At 42.7% G+C, this 11,333-nt stretch overlaps 1 protein-coding gene across 1 annotated transcript in view; it reads left to right on the top strand.

Moving 5' to 3' along the window:
- The first annotated feature begins 3,859 nt into the window (after positions 1 to 3,859).
- Positions 3,860 to 11,333, top strand: part of LOC106575514 (prostaglandin F2 receptor negative regulator) — a 45,436-nt gene continuing 37,962 nt past the window's right edge. Inside the window, exons 1-2 of the mRNA XM_045699051.1 lie at positions 3,860 to 4,253; positions 8,899 to 9,267. Coding sequence (XP_045555007.1) covers positions 4,214 to 4,253; positions 8,899 to 9,267 — 409 coding nt within the window. The 5' untranslated portion in view covers positions 3,860 to 4,213. The remainder of the gene's footprint in view (positions 4,254 to 8,898; positions 9,268 to 11,333) is intronic.

Raw genomic sequence — 11,333 nt, 5'->3', positions numbered from 1 at the left:
GGCACATAGTCATTGACTGAATTATGTGATTGCTGACCACAAAGTTAATGATGAAGCTGTGCTTTGAGGCAATGTATGGCATCTTTTGATGATTAATAGCTGACAGACCTGGGTCCACTTCAAATACAATTTTGAGTATTTCAATTACATTCAAAAACATTGAAGTTAGTATATGGATATTTTTCTTTGAAAGTACAAGTACAAAAATAGAAACGCAACATGTAAAGTGTTGGTCCCATGTTTCATGAGCTGAAAAAAATATCCCAGAAATCCCACCTGACAGATGTAGCTTATCAATAAGATGATTAAACAGCATGATCTTTACAAAGGTGCACCTTGTGCTGGGGACAATAAAAGGCCACTCTAAAATGTGGTTTGTCACACAACACAAAGCCACAGCTGTCTCAAGTTTTGAGGGGGCGTGCAATTGGCATGCTGACTGCAGGAATGTCCACCAGAGCTGTTGAGAGAATTGAATGTTAAATTCTCTACCATAAGTCGCCTCCAACGTAGTTTTAAAGAATTTGGCAGTATGTAAAACTGTTCTCACAACAGCAGACCACGAGTATGGTGTTGTGTGGGCTAGCAGTTTGTTGATGTCAATGTTGGGAACAGAGTACCCCATGGTGGCGGAAGGGGTTATGGTATGGGCATGTATAAGCTACAGATAATGAACACAACTGCATTTTATCGATGACAATTTGAATGCACAGAGATACCGAGATGAGATCCTGAGGCCCATTGTCGTGCCTTTCATCCCCTTCCATCACCTCATCTTTCAGCATGATAATGCACAGCCCCATGTTGTAAAAATTTGTACACAATTCCTGGAAGCTGAAAATGTCCCAGTTCTTCCATGACCTGCATACTCACCAGACACGTCACCCATGGAACATGTTTGGAATGCTCTGGATTGACATGTACGACAGCGTGTATTTGAAAATAGTTTCAAATAGTATTACATTTATAGAAATACTTTCAAATAATAAAGTATTTGATTCGGGCAACATTATTTGAAAATACTCATACACAGGAAATACGTATTTAAAATACAAATAATTAAAATGCACATGTATTTGAACCCAGGTCTGATAGCTAACAATTGCAAGATGATAACAATAGTTCTGAAAATGTTTCCATTCACATCATTGTGCATTTGAGTCATTCTCTGTATTCACACCTCTGAGTAAAGCTCTCATGTAATCTCTTGTTTTCCTGTTACATCGCTGAGGCCTCTTAGCTGTGGTTTTGGCACAGCACCAACCCATAGCATGCAGGGAGCAAAGATGCTGAAAGAAACACTTATCTGAAGCCCTCGCTTCCACACATCTTACCTCCTTTTCTGTGTGTGTGGGAGGGATGTGACGCTGTGTGTGTGTGTGTGTGTGTGTGTGTGTGTGTGTGTGTGTGTGTGTGTGTGTGTGTGTGTGTGTGTGTGTGTGTGTGTGTGTGTGTGTGTGCGCATTTCTGTTTGCGGAACAGCACATGACTGTTAACACAGGTTTTTGCACCCATTTTTTTTTACAAGCATGTCGCTACACTCGCATTAACATCTGCAACCATGTGTATGTGACCAATAACATTTTATTTGAAAAAACCTCTCCATCACACGCCTGTTCACAATATTAACCCTAGATGGCGCTTTGCTTCCATGTTCATTTATTCTGCTTGCATGACTATTCAACAGTAATAGTGGAAGTGGGTGGGCCAGGGACCTACTTGTGGGCTATTAACGTTTTCCTTTGGGTCACATTTAAACTAGTTAGTTGACAGAAATCTGAATATGTTCCTGAAAGACTTTGGCTGGGTCACGGACAGCAAGTAAACGTTTGGGAACCAGTTTGATGACAGACCGGCAGGAGTCACAATAAAGTTAACCGAACGTAGCAGGCGTAAGAGAAACGCATTAATGGAGTTCCCACATCCAGATTTACAGCAGAAAAGGAAGCTAGGTTGAAAATAGCTGTATCCCTGATACACGCTGAGGCTACAGTAAACTCAGGTTTATCACTCAGAGCCATGTTCGACAGTCTGAACTCTGACCCCTAAACTAATCACTTCCCGTCTCTGGGTTAAATCATTGTGTGTGTGTGTGTGTGTGTGTGTGTGTGTGTGTGTGTGTGTGTGTGTGTGTGTGTGTGTGTGTGTGTGTGGTCAGTCACTCTGTTGTGTGGCCCGGTATAAATAGAGGTCTGGGTGACTGTGTGTGTGTGTGATGTGACCGTGAGCCGATACATCCACCGTTTGGCTTTGGGCACCTGCCAGCCATGCGCCTGTCCCCAACACACACACACCTGTTGCATACACTTAGACCCACAAACACACACACACACCAACGCTCAAATCAAATGTTTGTCATCACATGCTTCGTAAACAACAGGTGTAGACTAACATTGAAATGCTTAGTTACACACACATGCACATATACACACACACAGTCTTGTACAGCTAACCAGAAATGCAGTCCCATTCAAAATCCTATTTTCCCTAACCCGTACTCTTACCAGTAATTGTAACCTTAACCCTAAACCCCCTAGAAATAGCATTTGACCTTGTGGGGACCAACAAAATGTGCCCAGTTGGTCAAATTTTTGTTTGTTTACTATTTTTGTGTTCTTATTTCACATGTTTTTGGTATACCTTATGTTATTTGTAATACTAAATTGATATTGATTACTGCATTTTGTGGTTTAGAGCTTGCAAGAAAGGCATTTCACTGTACTTGTGCATATGACATTAAAGGGAAATTTCACTCAAAAATTATCTTTTGGTATTTTTTTCATTAGTCCACTCTTGATACAGTCCCAAAATGTTTTGCATGTCAGCAGTCAAGTTTTCAAGATATTGATTTAAGAAGAAAAGTGTCTCCAGCCACATCATCATCCAACATCTGATACATGTTTTGGGGCGGCAGGTAGCCTAGTGGTTAGAGCGTTAAGCCAGTACCGAAAAGGTTGCTGGATCAAATCCCCTAGCTGACAAGGTAAAAATCTGTTGTTCTACCCCTGAACAAGGCAGTTAAACCACTGTTCCCCGGTAGGTCGTCATTGTAAATAATAATTTGTCCTTAACTGATTTGCCTAGACAAATAAAGCTAAAAACAAAAAATCATGAGGCATACCAATATATCTTCCAAACTCCAGCTTCGAGGGCATTATCACTTTCATACAACAGATTACCAAAATCTTCAAATAATAATTTACATATTTTAATAAATAAAATATATTTTGATTAATTTATTCATACTATTTCATCCTTCCGTCCACAAGATATAGTCCCGACATAAATCCGGGGTTGCTACCCAAGCCGGCTGGTCGTTCGTTTTATTGGTTTGGTTTCCAGAGACGTGACCCAGTAGTTAAGTCTTTCTGTTGTGTATCTATGGACGTGACATATCTAGATGCTTTTTATAGTGGATATCATGTTTATAAATTGCCTGGCTGGGCGGATGAGACAGTGGATTGCGCAGTCAGATGGAACAGAGTAAATAGGCACTTTAACATCATAGATGTAGCTTGTGGTAACTTGTGGAATAGACCCCGGCTGGAATGTGGTTTTACCCAATCAGCATTTAGGATTAGACCCACCCTTGTATAATATATTGACAACTTGACTGCTGACATATTAGGACTGTATCAACAGTGGACTAATGAAAATATCGCTTTTCAGTTAAATTCCCCTTTAAAACTTGAAACTACACACTTCTTATTGGCCCCTTGTAGATGTGAAATGATCTGACAGCAACATTTCAATAGGCTAACGTTACACATACTTTATCGATGATGATGATATTCTGTAGGCCTATTATTCAGCTCTAAATAGCCACCAGTGAGACCACATGAGATGAGATTTGGGACTGAGCTACCTGTGACAATCCCGCCGCTACTCCATTCCTGCAAAATGACTTCCGGACACGGCAACGTTGTTCCCTCCCTCTCCCGTTCCAAACACTGATTAACGACACTCAGTATGAATTATGCGAGCGTACACGGTCGCTACCAGTGGACTTTCACTGTACGCACGTCCATTTAACGGACATCGGAACGTCTACTCGCCAGTGTCGGTTCTCGTGAACAGAGCATTTGGGGGATTTCTGAGAGGTCGCCGGTGGTTGGGATTTTGAACTGAAGGTCCGAGAGGACTCCTTTCACCCGGTGGCGGATTTGAATGACAAAGGAACGAACTGGGAGTTAAAAAGACGCGAATTTGCAGGATGGAATATCTATCTCTTCTACTCTTGTTTTTATCGATGGGTAAGTTATATTTGAAAAAGGGTTGTCAAACGGTCTGATAATGTCGTCATAACGTGTGTGCTGTCGTTTAGTGGGAAATATTAGATTGACATGCACACGCGGGCACATTTTCACTTAAAACCTGAATCTCCATTGACAAAGCAATTGGTCAAATTCATTTAAAGGCAACGCTATCAACGTATTTTTACTGAGCATGCTGTTTTCCCTAAATGAATTACACATGACAGTGAGTTTTTCCAAAACGAACCTTTTTAATGTGAATAGGTTTTCCCACTCCCAACTTCGTTACATATAGGCTACCGTGGTTGGTCACAGGTGAGGGTGTGTGGCAATTTTCCATTTCAGCTCTTGAGAGAGCCTCAAATCCCAGTCGAAACTTTAAATCGTTCAATCAAAGGAGAACGAGGGAGATTATTGATGTCATTAAATTAATTAAAAGTTAGGATGACAAGCCTTGACAATGGTCCAGTTACATGGAGGCACCATAGCACGCGATGGGTAGCCGTCCAATTCGCATAGATCCCCTTGGTCAGTTGACAATTTAACTGATGGACTTCTCTGTTATTAGTCATCATATCTCAGTGATCAAGGCAGGAATATCCTTTTCGTTTAGTTGACCGGACCCATTTTATTTCACAACGGTGTAGGATGGGGAGTGTGTGTGTCTGTCAATGTATACTCTGCGTCGCAGAGCCCTGCGCCAGTGTGTTTGTGTGAGCGTCTGAGTTTAAATTAGTGTGGTACTTTGAGATTATCAAATGTCTCCAGTTAACATGTCTCCAGCCTTCCTGGAGCAGGGGTGTGGGCCCGTCCGCCTTTCGCTATGGCTTTAAATGCGTCCGCATGGTTCCCAGCCCAAACCGTTCGAGAAGAGTTCGTGCCTATATTATAACGATTATTATTATTATTTCTTTTTTTTTGGTTTTTTTCGGTTGTTCGGGCACACATTATTTTCTTGAGGCAAGCCGGAGTCTGCGCCATTTCGTCGGTGACTGGTCAACAGTATGGATTCTGCAGGAAAGTCTGTCATTCAAAGTGTATTCATACATTTTATTTTAACTGAAATACTGCACCAAACAGCTTAGTTAGATGTCGCGTTTACATTTTTGTTCAGTGTACATGTAAAGTGTTGGACCCGTGTTTCATGAGCAAAAATGAAATGTTCCATATGCACAAAAAGCCTATTTCTCTCAAATTTGGTGCACAAATTTGTTTACATCCCTGTTAGTGATAGTTTTTCCTTTGCCGAGATAATCTATCCACCTGACAGATGTGGTATATTAAGACGCTGATAAAACGGCATGATCATTACACAGGTGCACCTTGTGCTGGTAACAATAAAATGGCACTTTAAAATGTGCCGTTTTGTCACACAACACAGGGCCACATATGTTTTGAGGGAGAGTGCAATTGGCATGCTGACTGCAGGAATGTCCACCAGAACTGTTAATGTCTCTACCATAAGAGCCAATTTCTGCTGTGACGCAATTACGTAGGCACACAGAGGCCAAATTGAGCTCGTACCGGCTTGCCGTGCGCCACTCTGCGCTGTTCGGCAAACCGCAAGAAGTATGAATGCCCTGACTTCTGTAGGCCATATCACTGTAAATACTGCACAGCCAATGCAGATTGTCCATGCATCGCCATTAAGCACCTCCATTGTCCTCCATCCGGCCTCACCGCAGACCACGCGTATGGCATCGTGTGGGTGAGTGGTTTGCTGATGTCAATGTTGTGAAGAATGCCTCGTGGTGGTGGGGTTATGGTATGGGCAGGCATAAGCTACGAACAACGAACACAATTGCATTTTATCGATGGCAATTTGAATGCACAGAGATACTGTGATGAGATCCTGAGGCCCATTGTTGTGCCATTCATCTGCTGCCATCGCCTCATGTTTCAGCATTATAATGCACAGACTCATGCCACAAGGATCTGTACACAATTCCTGGAAGCTGAAAATGTCCAAATTCTTCCATGTCCTGCATACTCACCAGACATGTCACCCATTGAGCATGTTTGGGATGTTCTGGATCGACGTGCACGATAGCTTGCTCCAGTTCCCGCCAATATCCAGCAACTTTGCACAGCCATTTGAGGAGTGGGACAACATTCCACAGGCCACAATCAACAGCCTGATCAACTCAATGTGAAGGAGATGTCGCACTGCGTGGTAAATGGTGGTCACACCAGATACTGACTGGTTTTCTGATCCCTGACAACCGATGCATATCTGTATTCCCAGTCATGTGAAATCCATAGATTAGGGTCTAATTCATTTATTTAAATTGACTGATTTTCCTTATGAACTGTAACTCAGTAAATCATTTTAAATGTTTGCATTCATATTTTTCTTTAGTATAAAATTTCGCGACTAAGATCTCCATGGCAAAAACGTCAATTAATGACAGTTTTTCAAGCGAAGGTCTTTTTAAGGGAGTATAGGAGCACACGCATTTGATTTTCCTAACAGTTTGGCTAGGCGCCAGTCGATATGATGCATGCTGATGATTTTTAGATCTAGAGCCTGAACCAGGGGTGTCAAATATACTGCACACGGGTGGTTTGAGTACATTTATTAATATACAAACTTAAAATACTTTTTTTATTACTAAAACCACATCGAAACTGTAGAAATTATAATGGACCTACATTAATTTATTGGCTGTCCAGCTCGCAGAAAATTACAAATGAAAGCTAGACACTCAGAGCATCAAATTCCAAAAAACAATGGATACAGGAATATTTTTAGCAAATTTTGACCGCGAGGAAATATAACCCCTTTTCAGTGCGGCCCACCGGACCATGTTGAAGACCGAATGCGGCCCCGGGGCAAAATGAGTTTTGACAACCCTGGCCTAAACAATAAATACATACTTCCCCAAAAATGGTTGATGACGTACTACTTCCCTAGCTCTCCAAAACCCTTCTCTGTATGTATGGTTTTCAGCAGTTACATTTGCCCATTGTTGCCTCCATGTGAACTACAATTCCAACGCTGTGTTTTAACAATTTTTGCAACATATGCTCCTTGTCTTTCATATTGGCAAGAAAGTATCTTCCAAATTAAAAAAAGATGCACTTCATGTAGCTGTTTTGCACAGATCAACAAGCTGTGTGCCTCCAGTTGACGAACGACACTTCCTCAGATTACAAACAGGTGTTCGGGGACGCTAGACTGCTAATTAGCACAGGTGGCCACTTCTTCCATTTGTGTGTGTGTGTGAGCGAGCTTCTGATAGCCTGCATTATTCGGGTTTGTAGAATGAACACAGCAGGAAGACTGATTGTTCCGATGCTGTATGATTCAGTTGGCCGTTCCGATGCGGTAAATCCATGATCTACCAGACTACTCATAGACGACCTGACCAGTTATGTCTCTCCACTTTCCTCTCCTAAACTGGGCTGTCTCATATTGCCTGTTTACTCTGTGGCCCTACGACTCCGACTGTTTGTTTGGATAATGTGGCTTAAGAGTTGCGTGGTAATATTAGTCACACTCCTAAGTGGTGTCTGGACCAGTATAATATCCCTTCTCTGAAGTGGGGTAAATCAAAGCGTAGACATCCCCAGAACCAGACTGTTCCAGCAATGTTTTATGGACCACCTTCCTTCAAACGTCTATTTCTCCACTTCCTTGAGTGTCCCAAAATGCCTTGACAGGAAAAAGGGTTAAGAATATTGTATGTCAACAAGGCGTTTTGGAGTGAAATGTTTATCACTAAGGAGCCAAACAAACGTCCAACTAAGGCAGTGGTGTAGAATCATGTTGGAATGCTGCCAACGTTACCATTAGAAGTAGAGCGTTATTGAAATGTTCCCAGAAGGCTTTGATCTTTGGTTGTTCCAGTTGGGATTTAACAGGGAGTATTTCTGTGCTGGGGGGGTCGTTCTTTTGGAAACTGCTGGTGCATCGTCACTTTGTTCTTGCCAAATGAGCTGACCTCTATATAATTTTCCCTGACACTGTTCTTTGGTTTGTGGTGGGTGGGGGAGCATGTGTTGCGCCATGCTGGCCATGGCATGTGCACGCTCTTCCCCTCGGCCTGTTCAGACAAGCCTGGTGTGTGTGCATGTTTGCTGCTCTTTCCCCTATGCCCATCCAAACAAGCCTGTACTTTATATAGGTGTTCTCTCTCTAGCTAGAGTAAGTGGTCTAGGCTGTTCCTTTCTCTAGCAAGACTCTCTGTATGGGTGCATCTAAATAGTCTGTAGTGGCTTCCTTTCCTCAACTCCTTTCCTTCTACTCCAGTCTAAAAAGGTTACCGTAGGGTTTGCTTTCACCTGTTACTATTATGTCAGTGTGAATCAAGGAGAGGAACCACTTCAGATTATTGATTCACCCGTTGAGTGCAGCGACGCTAGGGTTCAGGTGTCAATATGTGGGTGTTTTTATAGAACACACACACTGTGGGTTTGGAATCACAGAGGAATCAAACCAAAGGTAGTATCTAAGTGTATATTTAGCCTGCCCTGTGCTAAATATGTCCATGTATCTCTCAACTGTATGTATATTGTTAAGCAGAGAGGCTTTCAAGAGGTTAGCTAAGGAAGTCTGATGTGGTAGGAACACTGCCATTGTGTGGCGGATTCTGCAGATTTTATGTATCTGTCAATGACGTGTGTGTGTGTGTGTTCTCTCTAGGTGTATCCCATGCCAGGGTGGTGTCTGTGTCCCCTGGCCCTCTGCTCCGTGTGGAGGGCCAACCTGTCTCACTGCGCTGTGATGTCACTGGCTACGAGGGGCCCAGGGAGCAGGATTTTGATTGGACCATGCAGCAGGGGGGTGCGGGGCCTATCCAAGTAATCTCCACCTTCGAACCAAAGTACTCGGACGTGTCGCTAAGCGACCGGGTGGCCAGTGGTGACCTGAGCGTGGTGAGGCTGGGGGACAGCGTGGTGGAGCTGAGGATACAGGAAGTGAGGTCTTCAGACAGCGCCACGTACCTCTGCAGTACACCCAGTACGGACTCTTTCTTCAGCGGGAACTACAAAGCAGGGGTGACGCTCAAAGGTGGGTCAGACACGAGTATGAGAGAGACTTAGACCGAGTGTCTTAACCATCAGAGAGTGTGGACTCACCATATATCCGTTTTGGAGAACTGTTTTAACTTCAAACTAGATTAGTCAGACCTCCATTATGATTTCTCGTTTACATACTGAGGTGGGCTGGGTTGGAAGACCCATACAGCGCATGCGTGTACATGTTCTCTTGTGGTTCGTGTGGTCTATTGAACATGACTCATATCTCTTGCTTACACATGACTCGCTCTCTTAAGCTGGTATGTTTGTCAGACCACACGCACACACTTGTGTGCTTATATACTGTATACACTACAGTACACTTACATGGAGACAGCTGCACTTTCCTTAGATGGACTGGTTCAGGATCAGCTATGTAACTTTTAACCCCAATTATGCTAATCTGCTTTTGGGAGGGAAAACCGGTTCCTAGATCTGCTACTTTGGGGAAACACTAGTGAGAGGTGTTCAAGTGGTGATTTCACTCATGTTCAGTCTTCCAACACACACACACACTTGGAGAGCAGATGCCAGATGGGTGTATTTATCTCATGTCAAATGGGGGTTGTTATTTCTGTTGAGCTGACTGTTGCCCTGTTCTGAACAGTCTGTTTGAATGAGCTGAGGGAGAGAAAACGAGAGGCTTATTGGGGAATTGAGCTGATGAGAGCTAGAACAGGTAGAGGGGTGAGATTATGTTGTGAAATCTAAGTGCTCTTGAACTAGGTGTTTATTTTTTTAGTGCTGCTTTTAGCCGTGCTGTAAAACAACGTTTCATGGTGGTGTAGTTGAACTAGTAGAGGGTTTGTATACACGGTACAGTGAGATCCATTGATGTAACACCGTGTAGTAAATGAGTTTACTCTGGTATGAAGAGTCACCTGTGTAGGTGAGGCCAGTCTACTGACCTCTCCTATGGGTGTGTTGACGCAAACAACATTATTCACCAACACTTTCAGTTTTGTGTTTGTTTGGCTCACTTGTCTAATACATTTTTTTCCTTCTGACTAAAGTAGCCTTGACATGTATACGGTGCATTCAAAGTTTTCAGACCCCTTGACTTCTTCCACATATTGTTACGTTACAGCCTTATTCTAAAATTGCTTAAATATATTTTCCTCAATCTACACACTACCCCATAATGACAAAGCAAAAACAGGTTTTTCAAATTTTTTACGTGTGTGTGTACCGTTGATGTCGGAAGTTTACATACAACCTTAGCAAAATACATTTAAACTCAGTTTTTTCACAATTCCTGACATTTTAATACAAGTAAAGATTCCCTGTCTTAGGTTAGTTAGGATCACCACTTTATTTGAAGAATGTGAAATGTCAGAATAATAGTAGAATGATTTATTTCAGCTTTTATTTCTTTCATCACATTCCCAGTGGGTCAGAAGTTTACATACTAATTGAGTGTATTTGGTAACATTGCCTTTAAATTGTTTAACTTGGGTCAGATGTTTCGGGTAGCCTTCCACAAGCTTCCCACAATAAGTTGGGTGAATTTTGGCCCATTCCTCCTGACAAAGCTGGTGTAACTGAGTCAGGTTTGTAGGCCTCCTTGCTCACACACGCTTTTTCAGTTCTGCCCACAAATTTTCTATAGGGTTGAGGTCAGGGCTTTGTGATGGCCACTCCAATACCTTGACATAGTTGTCCTTAAGCCATTTTGCCACAACTTTGGAAGTATGCTTGGGGTCATTGTCCATTTGGAAGACCCATTTGCAACCAAGCTTTAACTTCCTGACTGATGTCTTGAGATGTTGCTTCAATATATCCACATAATTATCCTGCCTCCATGATGCCCTCTATTTTGTGAAGTGCACCAGTCCCTCCTGCAGCAAAGCACCCCCACAACATGATGCTGCCACCCCCGTGCTTCACGGTTGGGATGGTGTTCTTCGGCTTGCAAGCATCCCCCTTTTTCCCCCAAACATAACGATGGTCATTATGACCAAACAGTTCTATTTTTGTTTCATCAGACCAGAGACATTTCTCCAAAAAGTATGATCTTTGTCCCATGTGCAGTTGCAAACCTTATTCAGGCTTTTTTTA

Source organism: Salmo salar, chromosome ssa17 (assembly GCF_905237065.1).
Source record: "Salmo salar chromosome ssa17, Ssal_v3.1, whole genome shotgun sequence".
In the NCBI taxonomy this organism is placed as follows: Eukaryota; Metazoa; Chordata; class Actinopteri; order Salmoniformes; family Salmonidae; genus Salmo; species Salmo salar.
The sequence above is the reverse complement of the archived record's forward strand: the minus strand, read 5'-3'. Positions and strand labels throughout refer to the sequence as shown.